This window comes from Erigeron canadensis, chromosome 2, assembly GCF_010389155.1.
Source record: "Erigeron canadensis isolate Cc75 chromosome 2, C_canadensis_v1, whole genome shotgun sequence".
NCBI lineage: Eukaryota > Viridiplantae > Streptophyta > Magnoliopsida > Asterales > Asteraceae > Erigeron > Erigeron canadensis.
The window spans coordinates 26279475-26306942 of NC_057762.1; the positions used below are offsets into that span (position 1 = coordinate 26279475).

The 27468-nt window shown below is 36.8% G+C and overlaps 2 protein-coding genes, 1 non-coding gene and 1 pseudogene across 4 annotated transcripts; 2 read left to right on the top strand and 2 right to left on the bottom strand.

Annotated features, from left to right (window-relative positions):
- LOC122587980 overlaps positions 1-14970 on the top strand; it is a 36791-nt pseudogene extending 21821 nt beyond the window's left edge.
- A 381-nt stretch (positions 14971-15351) lies between these two features.
- LOC122586454 (ethylene-response factor C3-like) lies at positions 15352-15762 on the bottom strand. Its single transcript, XM_043758444.1, has one exon. It carries the CDS (start codon positions 15760-15762, stop codon positions 15352-15354), a length of 411 nt encoding a protein of 136 aa, XP_043614379.1.
- Positions 15763-17622: 1860 nt separating this feature from the next.
- Positions 17623-23609, bottom strand: LOC122586453 (folylpolyglutamate synthase-like). 2 transcript variants are annotated; one of them, XM_043758442.1, is made up of 16 exons: positions 23491-23609; positions 23205-23359; positions 22796-22861; positions 22083-22192; positions 21870-21930; positions 21401-21484; positions 21249-21305; positions 21090-21150; positions 20920-20966; positions 20719-20796; positions 20136-20300; positions 19773-20045; positions 19127-19205; positions 18865-19017; positions 18129-18286; positions 17623-18058 (listed from the first exon to the last, which is right to left on the bottom strand). In XM_043758442.1, exons 1-16 carry the CDS (start codon positions 23498-23500, stop codon positions 17999-18001), a joined length of 1617 nt encoding a protein of 538 aa, XP_043614377.1. In that variant the 5' UTR covers positions 23501-23609; the 3' UTR covers positions 17623-17998. The 2 variants fall into 2 exon arrangements, with proteins under 2 accessions (XP_043614377.1, XP_043614376.1); XM_043758441.1 differs by having other exon boundaries at positions 19773-20063; positions 23491-23608.
- Positions 23610-25667: 2058 nt separating this feature from the next.
- TRNAV-CAC lies at positions 25668-25741 on the top strand. The gene has a single exon. It is a non-coding gene; the product is annotated as a tRNA-Val (tRNA).
- The last annotated feature ends 1727 nt before the right edge of the window (positions 25742-27468 follow it).

Sequence of the window (27468 nt, forward strand, 5' to 3'; positions counted from 1 at the left end):
AGCCTTTCAAAAGAAGCACCATTGCTGCTCCATATGACTATGGTATCCCTCAGCAGGACCATCATGTCGGTCAGCAAACTTCTGGTGCTAAATCTTCTCAACTTGAACCTTCTCATACAAATTCTATGTCAGAACAAGTAAATAGAAGGGTCAGGTTCGCTGATGAAAGACACCAGCAAGCACCTTCCACAAAGGGTGTACATGCTGATGTTGTATCTCATTCCTTACCCTCAAAATCAAATATAAGGCATGTCACTCCAAAAAGGGGAAGACAGCCTTCTCAGAATAGATCTGACACTCCTCAGCGAGGACACTTCCCTCATCAGCAGGTAAGGCCTATAACTCCTCAGCGAGGATATATGCCTCATCAGCAAACAAGGTCTGTTACTCCTCAAAGAGGACATGTGCCCTCCCAGCACTGTCAATCCTCTACTTCCAACAAGGAGTATCTACCTCATAGGCAAATGAGGTTGATCTCTCCAAAACATCAAGTCAGATCCACAACTCCTATTCGTAAGAATCTGCCTCAGCAGGGTAACTCCTCTTCTCATCCTGCTGGGAAGCAAGCATGGACCCTGTTAAGAGGACATCAGCCGCCTCAAAATCATCATGAGGAATCCATACTTGGCCCTGCTCCTCAAATGCCCCCTCCTAAGCTTAGACAAAGGAATAAGTCTAAGTCTAAGCAAAAGAGCAAGGCTTCCTCTTCCTCATCTCCTCAGATAAATGAACTCACTCAGCGAGTGAATGATCTTTCATCTCAACTGAGGGATTTTCTCATTCAAAGTCAAGGCCAATCCTCTGAAAATAAATGCTATCTCTGTAGCAGTAGAGGACATGTTGCTTCTGAATGTGTTCTATTCTGTCCTAAAGATGCTCCAGCAGTTGTATGTGTACCTAAAATCCCTACAGCTGCTGAAACATCTTCCTCCTCTAACAGAATCAGTGAGAACCTCTCTACTGAACCTGTTATCAGTGACTCTTCCTCTGTCACAAATTCAAGTATTGCTGACTACATTGCTGCTCAGCGCATCGAAATTCCTCATTCTCAAAGAGTTGTTTCAAATGCTTGGGGGCAACCCTCAATGCTGGTTGAATTCAGTGCTCCTGATGTTGTGAGCAGCTTTGCTTACTTTCATAGTAATGAAACCAGCATTCTGCCCACAAGTGAAGAAAACCCTATCCCAGTCACTGTGGGAAATCACCTCACTCTGGTAGACGCTCTCTCTGTAGAGCCTACTTCCTCCCCTGAAGTATCTCCAAAAGATCCTGCTTACATAGGTTTGGATTAATAAAGTAATCCTTATCCTCTTTTCATCCATGCAGGGCTCGCTAGGTAAAGGAGTGTGGTATTTGGACAGCGGCTGTTCAAAACACATGACATGCTCAAAATCCCTGCTGGATGACTATACTGAGGCACCTGGTCCTACAGTAGTGTTTGGTGATAACTCTACTGGACATACTGAAGGGTATGGTCTTCTTTCTAATGGCCTCATAAAATTCTCAAAAGTTGCTTATGTAAATGGATTAAAGCATAATCTCATCAGCATAAGTCAACTATGTGATGCTGACTACAAAGTAATCCTTGATAAGCATCAAGGCACTGTAGTAAACATCAACAAGGAAGTCGTCTTGGTTGCTCCAAGAAAAAGAGATGTCTATCTTGTAGACTTCACTCCTATCAAAACTGATAGTGAGACTTGTTTCTTTGCCAAGTCAGCATCTGAGTTAAATTGGTTATGGCACAAGCGTATGTCGCATGTGAATTTCAAAACCATAAACTCATTGGCCAAAAAGAACCTTGTTCGTGGTCTTCCTCCTCTCTCTTTCGAAAAAGATAGACTTTGTGGTGCTTGTGAAAAAGGCAAATGCCATAGAGCTACTTTTAAAACTAAACAAGCCAACTCTGTTAAAAGTTGCTTTCACCTTCTTCACATGGACCTTTTTGGTCCAGTGAATGTCCAAAGTCTAAAGGGTAGCAGATACACTTTAGTAATTGTGGATGAATATTCACGATATACTTGGACAATCTTCCTAAATTCTAAGAGTGACGCTGCTGATGAAATCATCAAATTCATTAAGAAAATGGAAAATCTCAACAGCATAAGGGTCAAAGAACTCAGAAGCGATCATGGCACTGAGTTTAGAAACCACACTCTTGAAACCTTTTGTGCTGATCAAGGGATCTCACAAAACTTCTCTTCCACTAGAACTCCTGAGCAAAATGGTGTTGCTGAAAGGAGAAATAGAACTCTTATAGAGGCAGCACGCACTATGCTCAGTGAGTCCTCTCTTCCAAATAGGTTTTGGGCTGAAGCAGTCAACACTGCTTGTCACACCCAAAATAGATGCCTCATTGTCAAAAGACATGACAAAACTGCATATGAAGTTTTAAGAAGAAAGAAACCTCAAATCAAATACTTTCATGTATTTGGATGTCCTGTCTTCATTCTGAATAATAAGGATCATTTAGGGAAATTTGATCCTAAAGCTGATGATGGTTACTTTGTTGGATACTCTTCTATTAGCAAAGCTTTTAGAGTATTCAATACTCGTCTTCAAAAAGTGGATGAATCATTTCATGTCACTTTTGATGAGAGCTCTTCTGATCTTAAAGATATCCAGCCATCTTCTACTGAAGAAATCTTCAATGAGTTCAGTGACCCCCTATGGAGGATGCTGACTCATATGTGGATACTCCTTGCTCGCCTCCTCTTGCTCAGCAACTCACTGAGGATAGTTCAGCAGACCCTGAGCTTGAGCAAGTTGCTGCTCATATCTATACAATTGAGCCTGTTGAGCCTATATTAAGGTCAATCCATGCAGCATCAGCCAAACCTAGATCACTGGCTGATGATGTGCAAGTAGATGACTCTGCTGATGAAGAATTTCATGATGCTTCAGCTTACACTGAAGACATGGTGTCTGCTGAGGACCCCATCATTGAAACCTTAAATCAGCCAAATTGCTCCACTGATCAAGCTTCTCTTGATCCTTCAATTACCATTGATTTCTCCTCTTATTCTTCTCCTGCTAATCCCATACAAATATCTTCCGCTGCCCCTCTAGGTTCATCAAGTGTTCCATCACTTAAATGGACTTCTAGTCATCCTGCTCACCAGATTATTGGTGATCCTCAGCAGGGCATTGTGACTAGATCAGCGACTAGAAACACATGTCTGTATGTAAATTTCTTGTCAATGATAACTCCTAAGAATATTGGAGAAGCCATGGTTGACCCATCTTGGGTTGCAGCCATGCAAGAAGAACTAACTCAATTCCAACGACAACATGTCTGGTTCTTAGTTCCTCTTCCTCCTGGCAAAGAACCCATTGGAACTAAGTGGGTTTATAGGAATAAAATGGATGAAGATGGTGTTGTTATTCGCAACAAGGCTAGGTTAGTAGCTCAAGGGTACCTTCAAGAAGAAGGAGTCGACTATGACGAAACCTTTGCACCAGTGGCTAGACTCGAAGCAATACGCTTATTCCTGGCACATGCTGCTTATCGAAACTTCACAGTATATCAAATGGATGTCAAGAGTGCCTTCCTAAATGGAAAACTCGAAGAAGAAGTTTATGTGGAGCAGCCACCTGGTTTTGAAGATCTAACCAAGCCAAACCACGTCTATCGTCTTTACAAAGCATTGTATGGTCTTAAACAAGCTCCCAGAGCTTGGTATGACACTCTCTCTGAATTTCTTCTTTCTCATGAGTTTCAGCGAGGATCTATAGACTCCACCCTTTTTATCTATAAAAGGGTGTTCATGTTCTCTATGTACAGATATATGTCGATGACATCATATTTGGATCCTCCAGTAAGAAACTTTGCAACAAATTTAGCTCACTAATGTCCTCTCATTTTGAAATGAGCATGATGGGTGAGCTAACCTTCTTCCTTGGTTTACAAATTCGCCAGCTCACTGATGGCATCTTTATAAACCAAGAAAATATATACGAGACATGCTGGCCAAGTTTGATATGTCTAATATTACTACTAAGTCTACTCCCATGTCTCCTCCTAACAATCTCCATGCTGACCCTGATGGTAAGCATGTGAATCCCACATTCTATCGTGGAATGATTGGCTCTCTAATGTATCTCACAGCGAGTCGTCCCGACATTATGTTTGCTACTTGCCTTTGTGCAAGGTATCAAGCATCCCCAAGGGAGTCTCATCTTCTCGCTGTCAAACGTATCTTGAAATATCTCAAAGGGACCTCCTCCTTAGGTCTCTGGTATCCCAAGGATTCTTCCTTTGACTTAGTTGCATACTCTGACTCTGACTATGCTGGTTGCATGTTAGATAGGAAAAGTACCAGTGGTGGATGGGTCAACTGTTGGGGGAAGGCTGACTAGTTGGTCTAGTAAGAAACAGCATACAGTTTCCATCTCCACTGCTGAAGCAGAGTATGTGTCTGCAGCAAGTTGTTGTGCACAAGTCCTTTGGATGAAAAACCAACTTGCTGACTATGACCTAAATTTTTCTAAAATCCCCATTATGTGTGATAACACAAGTGCTATTGCTATCACACATAATCCTGTTCAGCATTCCAAAACTAAACATATTGACATTAGGTATCACTTCATTCGTGATCATGTCATGAAAGGGGATGTTGAAATTTACTTTATCCCCACTGATGACCAACTTGCTGACATCTTCACTAAACCTCTAGATGAAAAGAGATTCAAGGATCTCGTCAGCAGGTTGGGTATGTTAAATGGTGATTTTACTAATCCAACATGATCACTCATGTTTTGCTGCCCATATTCCTTTTATGAAAATGAGCAGCGACTTCTTAAGTCAAAGTTATCAGCGAGCTCTTTCTTCTACTCGCTGATCCCTGTTGCTTTGGGAAAAAGCAAAATAAAGGCAATGGAAAGCCAAAAGTTTTCATCTAGTCCAGCAGCAAACGGCTGCTGGTAAAGACGTCTAAAATCCGTTGATCCCTGATGCTTTGGAAAAAGCATAACAAAAGTAATAGGGTGCTGAAAGTCCCTATCTAGTCCAGCAGCAAACGGCTGCTGGTAAAGACGTCTAAAATCCGTTGATCCCTGATGCTTTGGGAAAAAGCATAACAAAAGTAATAGGGTGCTGAAAGTCCCTATCTAGTCCAGCAGCAAACGGCTGCTGGTAAAGACATCTAAAATCCGTTTATGGCTGACAATTTGCCAAAAATTGTTTAAATCTCATCAGCATCCATTTTTTGTACTGATAAAAACTTGGTAACCATTATTTCTTCAAAACTATACACCTCTTCAGTGGATACCTCAAGATATCCGAGTGTATTCCACTACGTATTTTTGTTAATATTATATTATATATATCCCAAACGGTTACCTCGATTTACTCCCAAATGGGCTACTTGTACACTGTATACGCCGTATGAACTCGAGTGCAGTTGAAATCGTGGTTCCTCTGGTCACATCATACATCTCTCATACGTATATAGTACAGTGTCCTTTTACTTCAAATAATTTTTTTTTGCCACGTATGAAAGAGAGTACCCACTACAACTCACTTTTACAGATATGGGACCCATATCCATGCCATATATATGCAAATCTCTTCCATTTCACTCTCTCTTACGTTCATTTCTTTCTAAAATAATTTTTTTTTGCCACGTATGAAAGAGAGTACCCACTACAACTCACTTTTACAGATATGGGACCCATATCCATGCCATATATATGCAAATCTCTTCCATTTCACTCTCTCTTACGTTCATTTCTTTCTAATAATCTTTCACATCCTCTTAAACTCTTCATATTCTCTCAAATCTTTCTCATTTCCTTGTAATATTCATTCACTCTAATCTTTCATCTCTTTCATCAAAAAAAAAATGACTTCTTCACCAGAACAACAAAACATTTCTTATCTCAACTCTAAGGTATTTGATAATGAGGGCATAAATCCTTCTAATCAAGTATCTTTCCAAGCATCAAAACTGGTCATTAAGGCCAATAACTATCTGGGATCTGTAGAGATCCCATCAAAAATAAAAGGGTACTTCTCCATGTTGGATTTCATTATGGGGTGCCCAGTCAGAAAGGCCATCTACTCTGACCCAAAGGAAATGTGTGTCCACCTTCTTAGAGAGTTTTGGTGGACATGTGATTACAAGGTTGCCAGTAGCACCGTCACTGGAACTGTACTGAAAGGAGAACATACTATCTCCATCTCAGTAGAATCGTTGAGAGATGCTCTTCGTCTTCCCAAACAATCGGAAGAGCATCCATATGTGGAGTTGGTCCCCATTGGAGTATGGAAGGAATGGTTGTTAACCATTGGGTATGGGACCAACACTGAACCTGCACAACCTGTGCACAGCAACCCACAGAAGAAATATCTGCCTGGTGTTTGGAGGCTGCTGTTCACCCATGTAATTCAGTGTCTGGGTGGCAACAGTGGCTCTTTTGATCAGGCCACTGCTGCACAAATGCAGATGATTTATGCGCTGGCAAACGGTCGCAACATTGACTTTGCCAGCGTAATTTTTGAAGATTTAAAAGGGAAGGTCACTATCAAGAACAGATCAAACTCTGTCCCCTTCACTCGCTTTCTCTCACTAATTTTCAAGAAAGAGCTGAAGAAAAAGTATCTCCCTGAAGGGGCACAATTCATTCTCTCTCCCAGGGTTGCAAGCTCCGTGTACAAGATTCCTGCTTGTGATCCTGAACAATTTGATTCCAAGTACGCTGTACTCACCCCTGAAATGAAACAGGTACTTTATTCTGTCTATCCTGATGTATATAGACCCAACCCTGCTGGAGCTGGTATGCTGATAATCCCCCCAGCAACCTCCAAAGCTCCCAAGAAAACCAAAACACTTTCTTCTTCTTCCACTTCACCTCCTGCTGCTGTCCCAAAACAGCAGCAGCGAGTATCAAAGGGCAAAACTACTAAGGTTAAGAAGTCCTCACTGCCCAAGGACAATAGAGACCCATCCAGCCCATCAGCAGCCTCAAAAAAGGCTGCTGACGAGAATAAGGGTAACCGCAAGCAACCACCTCAAACTTCTGTAGGCGAGGTTGGTGAAGATCAAGGGACACCCCAGCCCATTAGAGTTGAGTCAACCGAATTAATCATTCCCTCTTCTTCTCAACCCTCTGAGTCGTTGTCAGCAGCCATATCACAGGTGATGCTAGAGACAACAAAATCTACGGCCGATGATGCTTTAGTGATACAACACACTGAAGCTGAGGCACCCGGTTCCCCTACCCCTCTAAATGTTTCTGGAGAAGGGATGGCAGTTGAAGGTAGTGGTGTAGTTGAAGGAAGTGGTGTAAAGGAAGTTGATAATATTGAAGATGATGATGATGATGATGATGATGAGAGTGATCTGGATTTGGGAGAGTTTGTGGCGGATGAATTCCAGCTGGATTCCTCCATCCAGGCTGATGAAATGGAAGCAAGTGATATGGAGGTGGATGAAGAGGCTGCTGCTGCTGATGGTGAAAAAGCAGCAGCCGTAAACGATAATGTAGAAGTTGCTGCTGTTGACTACATTGCAGCAGCGACTAACGAAAGTGCACAAGAAGCTGCTGCTGATGATAATGCAGCAGCTAATACTGAAGTAATTAAGGTGCAACCTCAAGTCATGTCTGTCGATTCTCAAATCGTTGACAGGCTGACTAGAGTTAACACCAACTGAATGATCTCACCAAGGCTGCCACAATCGCTGTACAACTCAAAACTCATGAAGATGACAGATTGGTGAAGATCTTGGAGAACTGGTACAGCAAGCAGAATGAAAACACTGCCAGCATTGAGACAATAAAAGAAAAATCTATATCTATGGCTGCTGATCAAGAAAAACTTCGCACCTATACAAACTCTATCAAAAAGGATCAGCAGGTCATTCGTGGGCTCTCTCGATCGCTGTGCAAAATGGGACCTGCTGTACGGTTCTCAGCACAAAAAGCATGCAGCAGTAGTGATTCAGCTGCTGCTGAAGTAAAAACAGTGGCCAACCTGGTTTCTCGTCTTTCCACCCAGGTTGAAGAAAACACCAAGGCTATCAATGCCTTGGAAACCACTGTGGCCAATCTTCCTCCTCCTCAAGTTTCATTTACTGAGGAAGATCGTAAGTGCCAACAAAAATTGGAGCAAGAAGTTGGGGATATCAAGAAGATGTTGTCCCAACTTCTTCAGCAGCAGGCTGCTCCAGCAGCAACGGTGGAGGTAGTAGTTAATGATACTACCTCCAAGGGGGAGAAAGTAGATGCTGCTGTAATGGCACTTGTCAGTGAAGCAGTAAATAAAGCTGTTAATGACATTTATGAAGCTTCAGCTGACAAGATTGTAAACGAAGAAAACACTGTAGCGGCCATGGCCGTTAGTGAAGAAAAGGTGGATTCTCCCCCTGCTGTTACTGAAGGGGAGACAAGGACCGATGCTCTCCCTGCTAGTGTTGAGGGGGAGACGGCTGTAGAAGCATCTGTTGAGGGGGAGCAACAACTGATAGTTGCTGAAGCTCCCCAAGTTGAAGAAGAGGAAAGTCATAGTGCACAGAATACATCCATCACATCCCCAGCAGGAAATCAATTTCAAGTCATTGATGTTTTATCAATCACTGCTGAGGGAAAGACTCAAGAGGAGGCCCTGGAGGAGCTGGATAGGCTGAAAGCTAACAAGGAAAATGAGAAGAAAAGCCTTGAATATATCAAGCAGCTGGCCCTCTTGGAGAAGGATGAGATGGATGGAGAGCAAAGAATGCTGCTAACCACTGGTGGGCCTGAAGCTCTCTACAGACAAAAGCAAGTTGATGTAGAGCAGCTAATAAAAGAAAAAAGAGAGAAATTTGAAGAAGAAAAGGCCAGGTGGTTGAAAATAATGAATGATAGAAAGAGGCCTGAGAGAATTACAGCAGTTGAAGTTCACAAAGCTGCCATGGGAACGAAAACCAATCTGAAGTTCCTAAGAGAAGGGCACAGTGCCCCAACTAAGATTGAAGATGTAAAAGTGACTAACTTGGGGGCTTCAGAATGGTATGAAATCTATACAATCATTAAGGATAAAAAGGCTGCCAGCTATGAACAACTTCAGGGGATGCTGAAAAGTTATTTTGAAAAGGCACTGAAGTTTGAAACAAAGTTCAAGGCAGACCTTCCCATGCTGAGAGCAGTCTTCGGGTCTCCAGCAGCTGTATCCTCCTCAGCAGGCAGGCGTGTCCTAAAAAGAAAGCTTGCTGCACAACCCTTGCCTGCTGACCTCCCTCCTATCTCTGGTGATGCAGCATTAAACCTAAGGCTTCCTCCCAGGTGCTTTTTTCAAGAAGGAAAAATTCTTGAAGAACCTGCTGGCATTTTCTTTCAAAACTTCAGAAATGATCAACTCTTTTTTAGGCTGGCAGAACTTGAACAAGCATCCACTGGTTTCCTGATCAGCATCAGAAGAAGATTTGCAAAGATGATTAGTGCTCGCTCAGTAATCAGCAGGATTGATGAAGAATTAATGAAGCCAGCAAGAAGAGATGATCCAGTACTTAGAATTGCCAAGCAGGAAGATGCCTGGGAGATAGAGGCTGCAAATCTTTAGATGTCTATTTTTCAAAAGCTTTATGCTCAACTTGTAATCCATTGTAATGATATAAAAGACATCTTCAGCCCATATTAATTCTTATCTGTCTAAAGTAATTTTTTCATCCAGCAAGTCTCCTCAGCTAATAGGGGGAGATTGTTAAGTCTGGGATTCGCTGAAGGAGACTTGAAAATTGACACATGTCGTCAGCAAGTCTCTTTACAATTTGTCAGCAGATGAAGAGACGTCTTCAGCGGGATGCATGCTGACCTAAGTTTGTCTTGGCGGGAAATATTCAAACTACATAAAGACAAAAAGTCACATGGTGGTTAACTAACTGTAACTTGCCCTGAATGGTAAATGTACATGTTGGGACCAAAGCAAGGGTTCTCTCTCTCTCTTACCCGATTTGGTATAGAAGACAACAAGCACATGATTCAAGTACCATGAGCCAATTGGAGTTCGACAACCACCATCAAGTCACAATCAAAGCAGGTTGTGTTGCCTCATGTCTTCCCCTATATAAAGCAACACAGCCACATTGTGTTAGGTGGCTTGCCGTCCATCTAAAAACATGTATCACTTGTAATTGCTTAAGTTTTCCTTTTCTGTCTAGACTTAGCAATTATCTTTGTTCTTTTGTATTCTTGTAAGTCAAGTGTAAGATCAACCATGTATTCATTGTTTAATCAATGATACATATGATTATCCTTGCATTGATGTATTACAATTGAACTTTACATTGTTCTTGTTGCTTACTTGCCTGCTTATTTTCTTTCTTGTATTCTAAATTAAACATAAGTTGTGCATTCGTGGACCATCAACTTTTACGGATGATTTCAGTCGTTATGGTTATGTTTACTTGCTTAAACATAAACAGGAAGTCTTCGAAACATTCAAAGAGTTTAAGAATGAAGTTGAAAATCAACTCGGTAAAACCATCAAGATTCTTCGTTCGGATCGAGGTGGTGAATACTTAAGCCAAGAGTTTAAGGATTATCTTAAAACGTGTGGCATTGTCCAACAGCTTACTCCTCCATACACTCCTCAGCGTAATGGAGTGTCTAAAAGGAGAAATCGAACCTTGCTAGAAATGGTAAGATCGATGATGACCCGTACAACTCTCCCATTTTCGTTTTGGGATTATGCTCTAGAGACTGCGGTACGCATTCTCAATATGGTTCCAACCAAGAAGGTTGACAAGACACCGTACAAATTATGGCATGGTGATGTCCCTAATTTGTCTTACTTAAGAGTCTGGGGATGTGAGGCACTTGTGAAGCATGATACGCCTGACAAACTTGAACCTAGAACTACTAAGTGCATCTTTGTCGGATACCCTAAGGAAACGATGGGTTACGACTTCTATGATCCCGCCAAAAACACTGTTCGTGTTGCTCGATATGCTGAGTTCTTTGAAAAGAAGTTAGTTCAAGAGAACAGTGGGAGGGTTGTAGAGCTTGATGAGATTCAAGAGAAAGATGTGTCACCTTCTGAAGATACTAGCAATCATCAACTTGGGGGGGAAAATGTTCAATGTGATGAACCTCAAGTCGATAATAATGAAGCGATTCCACTTCGTAGGTCTGAAAAGACAAGACGTCCTACCGAAAGACTATGTCTGATGGTAGAAGAAGACGTTGTTGGAGATCTTGATGAGCCTCCGAATTTCCAAGCTGCATTATCAGATCCGGAATCTGACAAATGGCTTGAAGCTACGAATGTGGAAATGAAATCCATGAAAGACAATCAAGTCTGGTGCTTGGTTGATCTTCCACAAAATGCTCAGACCGTTGGGTGTAAGTGGATCTTCAAGAAGAAGACTGACATGGATGGAAATGTACACACCTATAAAGCTCGTCTCGTGGCGAAAGGTTATACTCAACGTTTCGGCGTTGATTATGAGGAAACCTTTTCTCCAGTCGCGGACATTAGAGCTATTAGGATTCTCTTAGCCATAGCTGCGTACTATGACTTTGAGATATGGCAAATGGATGTTAAGACTGCCTTCTTAAATGGTTACTTGGATGAAGAAGTCTATATGGATCAACCGGAAGGTTTTATTGATCCGAAACATCCCAACAAAGTATGCAAGCTTCAAAGATCCATTTATGGACTTAAGCAAGCATCGAGAAGTTGGAATAAACGGTTTGATGAAGAAATCAAAAAGTTTGGTTTTATTCAAAATCCCGATGAGCCATGTGTATATCGCAAAGCTAGTGGGAGTAATGTTACTTTCCTTGTCTTGTATGTCGATGACATATTAATCATAGGAAAACACGTTCCAATGTTGCAAGATGTTAAATCCCATCTTGGAAAGTGTTTCGCCATGAAAGATCTAGGAGAAGTGGCATTCATTCTTGGAATCAAAATCTATCGAGATAGATCAAGGCGATTAATTGGACTAAGTCAGAGTGCTTATATTGATAAGATCTTGAAGCGATTCAAAATGGAGAACTCTAAGCGTGGGTCTACACCTATGCAAGAAAAACTTAGTTTATCTGTCAAACAAGGTGCTTCTACGCCCAGTGAGGTAGAGCGTATGAGTAGAATCCCTTATGCTTCGGCTGTAGGATCTATTATGTACGCGGTTAGATGCACTAGACCCGATGTGGCGTTCGCGCAAAACATCGTGAGCCGATATCAACAGAATCCCGGTGAAAGCCATTGGATTGCTGTTAAAAATATTCTGAAGTACCTACGAGCTACTAAAGATATATTCTTGGTATATGGAGGAAATCCAGACTTAGAGCTCAAAGTGACCGGATACTGTGATGCTGGATTTCAAACTGATAAAGATGACACAAAGTCTCAATCAGGATTCATTTTCGTTTTAAACGGAGGAGCTGTGGATTGGAAAAGCAAGAAGCAAACCACAGTCGCCATGTCTGCAACAGAGTCTGAGTACATTGCCGCCTCAGAAGCCGCAATGGAAGCAGTCTGGATAAGGAAGTTCATTAGCGGGCTTGACGTGATCGCCTCAAATGAATTACCCACTGATTTGTACCGTGATAATTCCGGTGCATTAATCATTGCCAACGAACCCGGAGTTCAGAAAGGTGCCAGACATTATGCTAGACGATATCACTATGTTCGTGAGCAGATCGAACTAGGTGAAATCAAATTACTCAAAGTTCACACAGATTTTAACTTAGCTGATCCTTTCACGAAAGCTTTGTCTAGGCCCAAGCTTGAAAGGCATGCCGATGGCATAGGTCTTAAGTTAGCTAGTTATTTCATGTAAATCTGTTGTTCGGTATTTGGATAAGGGATGTTAAACAATTTATATTTTCTATAATGAAATAAAGTACTTGATATGTTTGATTTCATTCAATATTAAATTGTGTCCTATATTTGCATGTTTAATCCTTGAATATTTCGTTTAATATTTTATATGTTATCGAATATTCTAAATTGTCCATTGTCGATTAATTATATGGGAATATAATTAAACAAAGACAAATGTGAGTGATTGGTTATATTCTTGGAATATGTAATGGATGGATCCCACCAAACTCACATGATATCCATAGCGGATGCATAACGGACTACCCCACTAACGAATTATCGCTTTATGGATCGTCGTCATAAGTGAAATTCGTAAATGGTTACTTTTATTGATCCTTTGACTTGAGATGCAAGTAGGTCAACATATATGAATCGCACTTACTAGATGTAGTTCTAACTCACCTGTATAAGGGGGTACATAAAGGGCTATTTTCAGAAAGCGTCGTGAAATATGATGACTGACATGTGTAGTCAATATAGGATTTGTTCCTTCGATTTGAAAATTGAAGTATGATACCATTGGCGCCCTCATTGGGACTGATTAAAGATGTTTGCATGGCCGTGCCCAAATAAATCCAGATTGTTCTCGATTATATTTGGTAATCATTAATTAGTTGTGAAATGAGAAACATAATCGTTAAATGATGAAATGATCTCGATCCATATTCATATTTAACAAAGGTATCTGAACAAAGGGATAATAAATGTCTTAATCATTTAAACAGTACTTAAATGTTTTCGGGAGCATTGCGGTGTTGCTAGACGCTTAGCAATGTTATTACCTTCATTCGTTACGAGCTCAAGTGGGAGCTGTTGGAATATGATCACGTAAAATGAACGTATGTCCGAAAAGTATTTAATTCTACGGGGTCACACCTCAACGTGAATGTTAATATAAATTAATTAATATATTAAATGTAATTTATTGATTAATTTGATCACGAAAATCTAACGGGGGTTCGTTAAAAGAGTTAAAAGTTAACGGTACTTAATTAACGGACTTAACGGAGAAGAGTTGGAATTAGGAAACAATTAGGAAACTTCCCTTGTTTGATTCCAAGGGGGCCGGTCGAAATAGGGTTCCAAAACCCTTCAAAACTTGGTCATTAAGTTTCCTAAACCTATAAATACAAACCTATGTTATTTGGTTTTTCACACAATTAAATCCATAGGGTTTTCTCCTCTCTTTTCTCTCCTCTCTCTCTCGGCCGATCTTCAACCCCAAGAGGGTTTTGATTTTCGGTTTTAGCATAGCAAGAAAAAGGGTTTTCGGTTAGCTAGGTTTTCGGGTTTAAACAAAGGGTTGTTCGTGATCAAGTACTAGCATACAACGTTCCACCGTTGAGTGTGGAAACGTAGAGAGGTTAAGTTAAACCTTGTTTTGTCTTCAATCTCTCCATATTAAGGTACACATTCTATTCCTTGGTTAATTAGTTAAACTACATAGATCTTGTCTTCCGATGCGTGCTTTGTGATTTGTTGTGATAATTAGTTATAAAACCCAACACAGAAGGCGCCCAATGCTTTACGCTAGCAGAACTTGGCACTGTATACTACGGTAAATTGAGTGATGGAAAGGAAATTGCTGTCAAGCTTCTAGGAAATAACAGGGTAAAAAGGAGTTCGCAAATGAGGTAAATTTTCACTATAGAGTTATGTTCATCTTAATAGCAAGTGGATAAAATTGGCTTATGAGGTGACTCTATATTTGAATTAATGAAGGTGAGTCTTCTATCAAGAATGCATCATAGTAACTTAGTGAAGTTTTATGGATTTTGTCCAGAAGAAGGGAAGGATATTATTGTTTATGAATTCATGCACAATGGGACTCTCAAAGAACATCTTTATGGTAATCCATTGATTCCATTTTTTTCCATCCATTGACAGTTCCAGTCTTTTCATCTTGATTAACAAGGGTTCTATATTTTATCAGGACCTTTAGCAAAGGAACAAAGAATGAAATGGATCAAACGTCTTGAATTGCTGAAGGATCCGCCAAAGGTTTGTTGTATATTGGTTGTGATTATAGGTCGGAAAATGGACGGGTTGGATAAAGGTTTAAAACAGGTTCAGATTAAAATGGTTACTTATTTGTGCAGGGCCTAAACGGGTTGGATCTGGTTGGTCCTAAACATTATTTGGTCAATGTATTTAAATAAATATATCTAGTATGTCAAATATGATCACATCACTAATAATGATAAGGGAGGTTTTATTCATTAAAGATACACCTTGGGTGATTTCGACCTGTTTAGCCCATGTGACCTATACTTATTTTTTGTAAGCTAAAGTTTAATATTTGACGCATTTGATAGTGGGTTGAAACTTTCACATCCACTTCAAATTGGATCCTTTCACAATATGTAAGTTGAATTCGGTAGTAAAGAACACTATAATACTTGCAGTAAGCAAAAAGTCAAATAGTTTAAGAGACAAAAAAATGTTGCCAATTAGAACTGGGGCATTCAGACCAACTCAAAATCTCCTCCAAATAATCAGCACCCAAGTCTTCAAATACTACCACATTCTTACCATCATCATTATCCAGCTTCATCGATCTCTTTTCTTTTCTTCTCTCTAACAGCCGCTTTCCTTCTCATGGAGTTATTCTTCTTCAACGCCAAAACCGGAGAGCTTCCTTCCTCATATCCATAATCCATTGCTTGAGGGGACTCGTAAACGGTCTCTATAGGAAAGTTAAGAACTGCCATTGAACCCCTGGCAGCCAATGCAGCTTGGTCATAAGCCAGAGCAGCTTCTTCAGGTGTATCAAATGTACCTAACCAAACTCTAGCACCATTCCTTGAGGAATCCCTTATTTCCGCTGCATATTTGCCCCACCTCCGTGCACGAACCCCTCGGTTGCTAACTTTTTTGGGTGGAGAAGACGTCGTATGTTGTGAGGATTGCCCTCCATAAGAAGACTGTGGTAACATTTCATAGAAAACCATTTCTTGGGAATCATTTTTATTTTAAGGAAGGTATTGCTGGTGGTTTGAAGTACTATTGGAATAGAATGAAGAGTAGTCCATGACAATATATATAGAGTACTATGCGTAAATTTTGTTAATTTCATTTTATGGTCATATTTAATTACTCATATAATAAAAGATTATATCTATATCATCTTATAAAACATTTTGCCCTTTTTTAAAGGGGAGTGATATATTCACAACCCAAATTTGCCATCTACAACAATTGCCTGCTTCAAACAGTTGTACACTGTGCAGTAAATATGTGTAATTGTTGTAAATGACAAATTTTTGTTGTGAATATATCACTCCCCTTTTTTAAAATCTAAAAAAATGATTTGAACTAACCACAATACCCTATTCTTTTTCCACTAATTTAAACATCTTTATCTAATATACCCTTAAATCTCAATCACTCATTTTTCTTCACTCTCCTCAAATCTCAACCACTCATTTTTTCTCTCTCCTTCATAAATCATTTTATTCCTCTAATTTATTCAAAATCGTTTATCTCAAAAAGCGTTTATCGATAAATTATAAAAATTGTATGAGTACTCTTAAAATTTCATGCTCTTTCATTAGAGATGTCATTTGATATATACTTTCAACGAATTTTTAAATCCGAGGGCGGAGTCCGTACGACTAAAGCATTTGGCTATCACACTCTATGATTTATCACCCCCACCATCTCACCGCCGCAACGTGCGGGCACTTTCCCTAGTAATTATATAAGAAAAGAGAGGCTATATGCGTAAACATTGGTTTCCATACATGTACTCAACCTCATGCATAATTTACTTATACGGCTCGTAACATTATGATTATGATAATAAATACATTAAAATAGGCTATACTTATATTTTGTTCCCTCAAGAAAAAAAATTATAAATTAAAAAAATTAATGTTTTTAACAACTTAATTATGACCTTTGATCCGTGCTCGGAATAAAGGTGTTTAGAATTTCACCCATAATAAACACATAGAATGATATTCACAATAAACTAAAACATGATTGTAACATTATTTGATCGATACATGGCATAATATTTAAGTAACATGTGTCCTTTTAGATTATATTTTAGAAAATATTATTATAGATACCATATATATATATATGGGGATGAGAATATAAGGCTGTCAGGTATCTAAGCTTAGGTGTGGAACACTCACATATTGTTTTTTTAATCCATAAAAATCATGGGGGCCCATGCATTTATTCATTGAATAAGAACTAATAAAATATTAGTATGTGAGAGATTTCACACCTAAGCTTAGGTGCCGGACAAGGTAAAACAAATAAACAATAGTTTTTTCTTCACTGAAGATCACCGTGCATCATCAAAATTATTGTGCATCAATTGCTTTGTGAATCTTCGTGCATCAATTTAATCATAATGTAAGGGTCAGTATCTTGTCTTATTTGTTTTACTTTAATACTTGTTTTACAATACTCAATCCCATATATATATATATATATATATATAACAATTATATAATTATATTTACAAGTAATCTATATTTGATTTATATACGAATTTAGAACTTGATATCCATAACTAATTTAAAAGCAAAACAGTTAATATTTTTAAACTTGATGAACATAAACATCTTAAAAAGAATGTTGGCTTTTGGATTTTATGAATTACCAATGCAAGACCATTACTAATTACAGAATTTGAATTAATTGTCAAGTATAACACCTAATATAGATTATAGAATACACGAAAAATGTTCAAAAAATAAAAAAGAATAAACGAAAAACAATATACTCCGTAATTTAAACATGAATAATATCTAATGTAGAAGTATACACGAAAACAATATAATTTAATCAATAACTATCCAAATATAAATTGTTGATATATTTCACTCTAAGAGTATACACGCGTCTTAAAAACATTTCAATAACAATTCAAAACCAGCAACAGCCAAATCAAGGCCTTTACAAGTTCCAATCAGTAAAAAAAAGGGTCTTATAATTGACATTTGCCATATAACCAACAGCATTAAAAACTGGAAAAGAAAGAGGAAAAGATCATGTATGTGTGTTTGCATTTGCATTTTGCACCCTCAAGACAATGTTGTTTTGGAACTTTTTTGTGAACTACCTATGATGTATGATCCCGTATACTGTACCCAATCGATGTTTGGATATTCTTTAGTTATGGCATTCATAGTGCACAATTGTTATCGATCCATCAAAAGGTCAGGAAACTCATTTCTTCAGTAATTTAATAACATCGCCAACCAAATGCAATGAACCGGTGACAAGAACCTGACACATGCAAATCAATGTTTGAGGAAAAAAGCGCATAAATCAAGATCAGAGTGGAAAGTATCATTACCTTCAGTCGCACAGATCTATTTTCTTTAGCTGCATCTCTCAACCACTTAATAGCCAAAGGAAGGGACGAAAATACCACACTATTTTCGCAACTCTTATAGCTCATCTCAGTATGATCTTTGCTCTCAATAGGAACCAAGTCAACGTTATTGGTATTCCCTGAGAATCATCATATAGTTGAGTTACAAAAGCAATGATAGTTTTACTTTTACCTATTCACCGATAATCTAGATAGTAATGCACTAATGTGTATAACCTATAATTTAGATAGGAATGTGTATAAGTAAATTAGAAATATCCAAGGGTCTTAATTTAGAAATAACCAAGGATGATGTTATGCCACAAAGCAGATATCCTAACAAGTAACAAAAAATAAAAACACAAGTATGTTTGTGTCATTTCGGCATGATCGGTATAATCCATACCTCCATGGGCAAGAAAAGGAGATCTCTGATTTCAACTTATGAAAAATGTTACACGATGAGAATCCTAGCTACAGATTTGTACCTTCATAGTTTCATTCAACCCTAATACGTCAACAAAACCTAATGGTCAAGCCCTATACAGGATAGATTTCTATAAGGTCCTATTAAATTCCACTTCAGGTTTGCCAACTTCCAATATGGGCCAGGTTATATTTTCATTTGGATCCATTATAGAATTCCATTTGGATCCGCTATTACAATCATAAGTCAAACTCTTATACATATTAGGGAAAATAAGAGTGTAAACAATACCTCTTTCACCCAGTATCATGTTCTCCCATACTCTTTGAAGAGTGAGCTGCCACGATATATCTACAGAAATAGTTGATGGCAATGATGAGCTCGATGCAACTTTGGTGACAAGGGACATGTTTGGCACAAATAGTGCCTTGTTAAAGCTGACACCTGCAACAACAATTGTACAAAGGTGAATAAATGTGCATAAAAGTAGCAATAGTTCCAGAATGACAAGAATGATGATGATACAGCTAAAGCTTCTGAACGAGATAATTACCATGAGAACCACATGTTTTCATCAGCCGTGAAAGGAGTAGCTGGGGGTCTCTCACTGACATACAATTGAACAATAATATCTGCAAAAAATTGACAATTAAATTTAAAAAAAAAAACGTCTAAATTGGGATAGTATGATAGAAATAGTATTCGTTCCTCGTCAACTATTGTTCCTTAACCTTATGATGTCACATTTGTACTCGTTATAGCATAGTTTATTTATTCCTTTTTACTGTTTCTAATACTATAATGATAATTCATTTTTCGACTACATAATTATTTTCTAAATATGGAGGTAATCTGTTTGATATTCAGAGTCAAAGTAGGAAAACTATGGCAAGCAGATTTAAGTATATAGAGATAATACAGGAATTGGTGGCTATGGCCTATGGGAATCAAATTTATCGTGAACTAAGATTTTAAGTGGTTGCCAATGACATGTTAATAACATTAATAAACAGTCTATTTTTAAAAACATCAAGACCATCGGGTTCATATAGACATGTATGGTGATATCTAATAATTTCTTGTAAGCATTTTTTTTAGCAGTCTCGTAAGCACGTGACAAATGGCTGAAAGCATTAAATGACAGTTTAGTAAGTATCTCGGCTAATACGAAACAGATGCACCTTAAGTGTTGCCCTAACCTGTGCAGAATCCTTGCTAGTAGTTTCACCATGGCTAAGAGGTACTTCTGATGTTCTGGAATTATCAAGTTCCTGGTTACTAGAACAGCTCTGTTGTCTATCATCTTCTTTGATAGCAAGAGAAAACCATTTTGCACAAACTTCCATGCTTTCAGGACTATGTGCCCCATCCAAATAAAACACCAGTTCTCCATAACTTTCAATATCAAGGGTAGGATCAGGAACTATTTGGGCCCGGCCTTGTAACATTGCTGTTGTTAGCCCTTTGATGAACTGATGAGGCAGTGAACTCTGTATTAAATTTAAAAAAATGGATTTTATCAGTAAGTTTGGCATATGGAAAATTCATTCACTTGAACTTACATTTTGGTCCATGGAATCAGGTTCTAGATGACCAGTACGTTGGAGCCATGTAGAGCATAACTTGATGGCAAGTCCGGCATTTAGATACTGGTGATCACCTACAAGCCCAAGATGTAATCCCTTCAGTAATTTGCCATCCAAAGGATGTGCTACTTCAAGAGGTATCTGTAGCATCATGATTTGCATCAGTACATTGTGTCATTGATTCTAGAATGGCGGCAAAATAGGCCGGAAGGGTATCAGGTCAAGGCGGTACATTTTTGTCCAGTTTAAACCAGTCTAATCAGGCTGACCAGAAACGCTTGTGGTCCAATATACTCTATAAAGAACTAGTGTAAAAATATAAATACAAACATTATTTTATACAATGATACAAGGTATTATGTATTAAAAAAATACACTTCAGGTGACTTCTTAACCAATTGACCCCATTTTCTTCTACAATGAATTAGTCTATTTTTCCCATATGATCCACTACAAATAAACCATAGCCTGAATTGGCTCATTCATAAGTCAACGGGTCAAAACTACCACAACTGAATGACATTTTCAACCACACAATGAAGGAGATAATGTAAATTACATCTAATTGTGAAGCCTTCTCCTTGAGCACTTCCATAGCTTCGTCAGGTTGGGGTACAGTAAATGCAGGAACACCTTTCTGCATAAGAAACCATAAAGTAGACATGGGTATGAAGAAATAAACAAATTAGAACCTAAACCAACTGCAAGAGAAATCAGAGAGTATCTCCCGTCCAAATAGACATAAAATTCTAGGAAGCACCTTAAAGATACCAGCTTTCTCCCCAGCAATTAATCCAAGAGTATCTCCTGCCCAAATAGAAGTCCTTATATGGTGACCATTCAAGACTAGTCTAGTAATCAAACTATTTTGATTTCCGGGTGTAACGTTAATATATAGGTATAACTGTATAAGAATATGTCAAGACTAACCCAAAATCTCTGTATGATCATACCCTAGGGATGCAATACCACATACGACGGGTGTCTGAACCTGAAGATTAGCACAACGCATTTAGAATACATGGATTACGTGTAACTATTCAAAGTAGCCATCTATACTAGTTTAAGGAAGCAAAGATATATGCACACCACATTCGTTGCATCAAACTTTCCACCTAGTCCAACCTCCATAATAGCAACATCTACCTGTATCCAAAAGCCATGTGTTCATAAGTTGGGAATTTAGAATAATGTTGTTTAGCTAGTCTTAAGGGGAGGAAGTTGATAAAAAGTGCCCGTACTTGCTCTGCTGCAAAAATCTTGAAACCAAGTAAAGCGAGGAAGCGAAATAAATTTGGCATAGGTATCTCATCACTGCATTGTTCCTACATGTATAACCACAAGCAATTAAATGATAAGTTGTTAATGTAGAAATAAAGGACATCATCAGACGTCAATATTCACAGCATTTTTCTTGCATATATAAAGTTACCATGTCACTTTTATTGAGATCAACGCTACAAATGCTCTATGGGGAACAATACTCGTAAAGAATAACTGCATCTTTTAGTGATAGCACTAAAAATTTAAGAAAGCTCATTGCAGGCTATGAATAAGTAGCAGTTTTAGAGAAGAGAATAATGTAAATTATATAAAAGGTAACATAATAGCAGAATTATATCATAATTATTGATAAATTCTTAAGAAACAGCATGAGGTCTGTCAATATGGTAAATTACATTCAGGATGTTTATGGATCAGAAATCATGCCTTCAGTCTATCCCAACACCACCAGAAGTATGCCAAAAACTTCTCTTCAGATATATCCACACTGAAGGGTACAAAGAAAAATGTAGAAATTAAGTATCCTTTGACAACGGAAACTGGAAACATCTTGAATACTACTTGCTCCCACATTATAAAGATAACAAGTATTAAATATTTAGTCATGAATTCGACATTAATAGAACCTGGAAGTCTTACCCATCTAACCGAAATCTTTCTCTAACATCAATAAGGTGAGGAGATGTGAATAGCCCGGTGCGAAAACCACAATTGCGTAATATTGCCTCAGTAAATGTGCATGTTGATCCCTATAAATAATCTAAATATTACATTGTATCAAAATCAACAAAACATCTAACTGCCAATTATGAAATAGCAGATTCCTTTTACAACAGGTACTTCAGAAAAAGAAAAAAAAGATCATCTTTTGTTGCAGATGTAAAGAAACATATGAGATTAATACTATAGTTTTAGACATTAAAAAAATATTTCAAACCTAACTCACTTTAGACCTTTAGTGCTGTTTGACATTAAAAAGTTTAAGTTTCCATCATATCAGAAGTAATGTAGCAGCATGTCATAAAGTATCAACTTTTCTATAAGAGCTGAATTGCTATGCGTAATATATTCATGCATTTCCTTGAAGCTAAAATGCCATTCCCAAAAGTTTGACATTCTGGCAATCCAAATTGGATATTAGGGTCCATCACATGGGCGGAAATCAAGCTAACCAAGCGGCCTGCTCAGATGGTGGCCCACCAAATTTTCCGTGACATTTTCTAATAGCTCATAGATACTTAACAAAAGCCCCCATTTTTAGTACCAACTATGCAACAAGATGGAAACAAAGCAACGGTATTTCCATAAAGGGTTTAGACAAATTTTCTAAGGTAAGATACCAACACGTTTACCTTTCCTTTCGTGCCTGCAACATGAATGATCTTCATCTTTGAAATCGCCTCCTCTAAATCCAAAATCTACAACGAACATATTTGCACCGTAAATTCAAAACACTTCTACCATTGCCTTTACAAAATCGCAAAAAAACTAGATACGTGTCACTAGATACCCAACGAGTCTATTTCCGATTTCCAACTTAAAACGACATTCCATTTCTAAGTAATTTCGAATAATAAAGCAATGTTCATATATAAGTATGTATGTATTACACATTAGTCCAAAATCGACAATCGACTTAAAAAAACTATCTCCAACTTTACAATATATGATAATTTAATAATGCATAAATTAGAAACATTAATATAAGTGAACACGACCACATAAAAGTCGGATACATACAATGTATAGAGACAGGAATACCTTAACATAGTCAAACATGAGATTAAAGTTGTTGCCGCTATTCGAAACATCGGCACGATATTTCTGGGTAATTAAAGATGACAAATTGTCCATTGCTTCATCATAAGTTTTTGCAGTAGCATCAAGTTTTTGGTCAGTGGACCCACCATCTTCTTCTTCATTTTCAATTTTTATCAATAAACCAACAAAAGCATCAACAGATATGTCAAATTCAAGTATTTTTAAGATAAACTAAAATAACTTATTTTGATTATCATGAATAATAGATAAATAAAAATAATAATACCTTGTGCCATGATGATTTATTGATGGGGGTGACTAAGATGGAAGAATTTTAATGATGATAAGAAAGAAATGTTGTGAAGTAGGAGTGTAAAATATGATAGTGATGATCAAGTTGTAAAAAGTGATAAATAATAAAATAAAGGTTTGGTGAAGATTGGTTTGGTGTGGAAGGGAGATAGGAAACGCATTTTGTTTTCATCATTATCAAAAATTCCAAAATTTTGCATGCTAGACCACACCCATCATGTTTGCCATTTAGTTGATATTAAAATTGTATTTGTAAAATAGAAATGATTAATCTTTTGTAATTTGTTAACCTAAAAATTCTTCTAATTTTTTAGAAAGTGGCATATAAAAATTAAAATAGGACTAAGAAAGGGATTAAATGGAATCAACTTGTCTAATTCTTAATATTTTACAAGGATTATTAGGTTCATATTAAAAAGGATTAATCATTTTGCTTTGTAAAATATCTAGTGATAGCATATTTTTATTATTATTATTAAATAATAACAGCGAAATGTATAGTGATACATGATTTATTAAAAGTTAAAATGATAAAAATGTAACATACATCTTTGTTAAGTAAATAAGTTAAAGGTAATGGTGGTTAGTCAGCTTCAATAATATTGTATTGCACAGGCAACTTGCTAATATATAGAAATTAATCTATTATTATTGCTAGAATTTATACATCGCTACAATTCTTTTATATCTTCCAAGTCATTTTGCAATTTACATTCACAAATGAGTGCACAAAATATGTAAACTTTTGTAGAGAGCACTAATGGAGAGTGTTCTAACTATAATTGCTTTGTTCGGTAAAAAATGTTGGATTGGTGAGGCTTATTGTGGGTTGTGTGATGATGGAATCAACTCCATAGATCATTTACTAGGTCGTATATTATTGCAGAAGATGATTAGTAATTGGTGTAAAACTGGTCCATTTATAATCTTATTTGTCAAAGATTTGACAACATTACACGAATTCGTGAGGTTAGGAAGAAAATGAAAAAGGTATTAAAAGAAATAGTTATAGTTGCATGTTGAAGTATTTAAAAAGCCAAAAATGATAACAAATTTGACAACATGGAGGCTTGTTCAGTGAGGAATTTCCAAAACATCCAATGAATAAATATAAATCAAAGAAAAATATATTAGATGGTAAGATTATCGTAGTTTCATCCTTATAATAACTGTATTTATATATGTAGGGGGTTTTTTTTTTTTAAAAAGGCTATATATGTAGTTATAGTTGTATTCTTGTAGTGTTTGGTCTTCTCACTATTAATAGGGTTGTTGTGAATGAAGCATACTTATAAAAAAACACACATCAACGAACCAAAAATCATTTACGCAAAAAAAATTATCAAGGGAAAGAAATTGTTTTATATACCCCACTCTCTCATTATCTAATCCAGCAACACCAACATAACGAAATTACCATCATTACAACAATATTTCAACATCTGCCAACCACATATAATTCAAAGATAATTTAATATACACAATTTTCTCAAACTCGCAACAAAAAGAATAAATTGAAGGAACATGGTTCATAACTCAACGTGACGTCGCTATAAAAAAGAATGATTCATTGTAAGTTGACTCGTTAAGATGATATTTTTTATGTTTGCTTTTATAATATAACTTTTATGGATTGGTAGCTTGTTTGAAATTTCATTTTGTGGACAATATCCTTTTAACAAAATTAGTATATATTATTTATATGTTCAACACAATATTCTTACAATTATTTCTAAACCTACGAACTTATTAATTTTTTTTTACCTCTTTATAGATATATTATAGCTTAACTTCGAATACTCAATACCCAAAACACAATTATAAATGTGAAACACCCTCCTGAACATGAATTATTTTATTTTTTTTACTCCAAAAAGTTGAACTCATTGGTTAGTTAATAAAGACCAAGAAAACCAAACAATATTTAAACAGTTTTAAGACTAATTCTTGTATTTCTTATTATCAGTGAAAAGTCATTTAAGATACTACAAAAAAATCCTTATAGGCATAATATTTGTGATTGTTAACTTCTATATTAATTTTCAAATTACAATACACTTTGAAATCAGAAGTGCTAAGTTGCCTTTAACTTGAAAACTTTCATCAACAAAATAACTTTATATAATTTAAAGCAGGATGACTAACAAGTATGTCTGGGTGGTGTAGTCGGTTATCACGCTAGTCTCACACACTAGAGGTCCCCGGTTCGAACCCGGGCTCAGACAATTTTTTGCATTTTTCAAATTTTTTTTTTTTAGCTTTTACTAAATATCATAAGTGTTTATTTTATAGGTGACAATATTTATTTTAATTAAAACCAACTGGGTTGGATCAGTGGTTGGAGCTCATGCTTCTGGAAACAGAGGTCATGGGTTCGATCCTCATGCCCTCCAAGACTGGAAGTCCTTTTCTACCTATGGTAGAACCTGGAAGCAACCTCTTTACTTTTGGTAAGAGTAAGACTGTCTACATATCTTACTTTACTTTTTAATATTTATTTTAATTATTTTAATGTAATTTAAATGATAATGTGACATTAATAAACCGAATTTTCAATGTGATGGTTATAATTTTAAGTGGTTTAATGTGTTGTGTTAATGTATTGTTGACACGACATTAAAAAAAAAAAAAAAAGGTTTTAAATAAGATTGTTAAAGATTGTCGACGACCTCAGATGTATAAATGGCTCAAATGTCATTTTCTTGGTTTGTGACAGTATGGCTATTCAAATACCATGGTACCAAAGTAGCCACCTTTTGGGTTTCGTTGACATTCACTAACTAAAAACAAGTGACAAGTTGAGTAGATTATGCTTTGATTTGATCTATTTTCGCAAGTCTTCTACCAAAAAGTCTATACATCCATAAAATTTAAATTTAAGTATAATAAACTTAGGAATAAAATCTATATAATATAACTTTTATTTATCTTATTTGACCAAGTCTACCAATGACTTAATACTCTATCACTTGCTATATATAATGATTTATACTCTATAACTCCTTACATTTGTTGCTTTACCAAACTAAAGAATATGATTTAGAAGTTGTACAACAAGCATTAGAAGTTTGTGTTACCAAGCTTAGTAATAGCAGACATACAACATAAAATCAGAAGTTAAAAAGTTCATTTCTTATATTACCATGTTTATTTAATTATAACAAGAAACGTAACAAAATGATATAATCTTTGTTCGATCTGATGCAATGAAAATTACAGATACGTTAACATTTCCTTTGAAATTAGAATACATTAACCCTAGATAATGGAACGTTTAAATTATGACATATAATTGAGAGAACCTTTTAAAACACAAACCAATTTTTAAAACTGTTTGTGTTTGTTGGAAAAAGATATAAAAATGCGAAATTGGTATTGATACCCAAAACAATTCATCTTGTTATAACAAAGTAACAAATTTTAAAGTTTTTGTGATAAGATCTGAAAATTATAAAACTTTACCATTCCTAATTAATTTCCTTTCCATTTCCTTTTAACATTTATTCAGTGTTACTGTTTTTATTGTTTTCAATATACTCGATTTTTAGCCCTACAGTGATATGTATGGACTATGGAGAGTTGACCAAGCCAAACATACCGAATCACTTACTAATTATAAAATTCCAAAATATCAATTCTCACCTAACATGTACCTCAAGCAACTAAATATGCAAATGATTATGTGTTTAACAACCTTGTCTTAACTTTATATCATATATTCATTTCAATATCTTGTTTTCAACATACAAGAAATTAAGTTATGGCTCCATTGCAGAAATCCAAATCTGCAATTCAAGCAACTGATCAACTACAAATCCAACACTTTACACACCAACACATTCTTCATAAAACTTACATGACATTTGAGTTTAACTGTGACGGTTGCAACACTGGTGGACACGGTGTAAGATACCGATGTGATACCTGCGATTTTGACCTACATGAAAAGTGT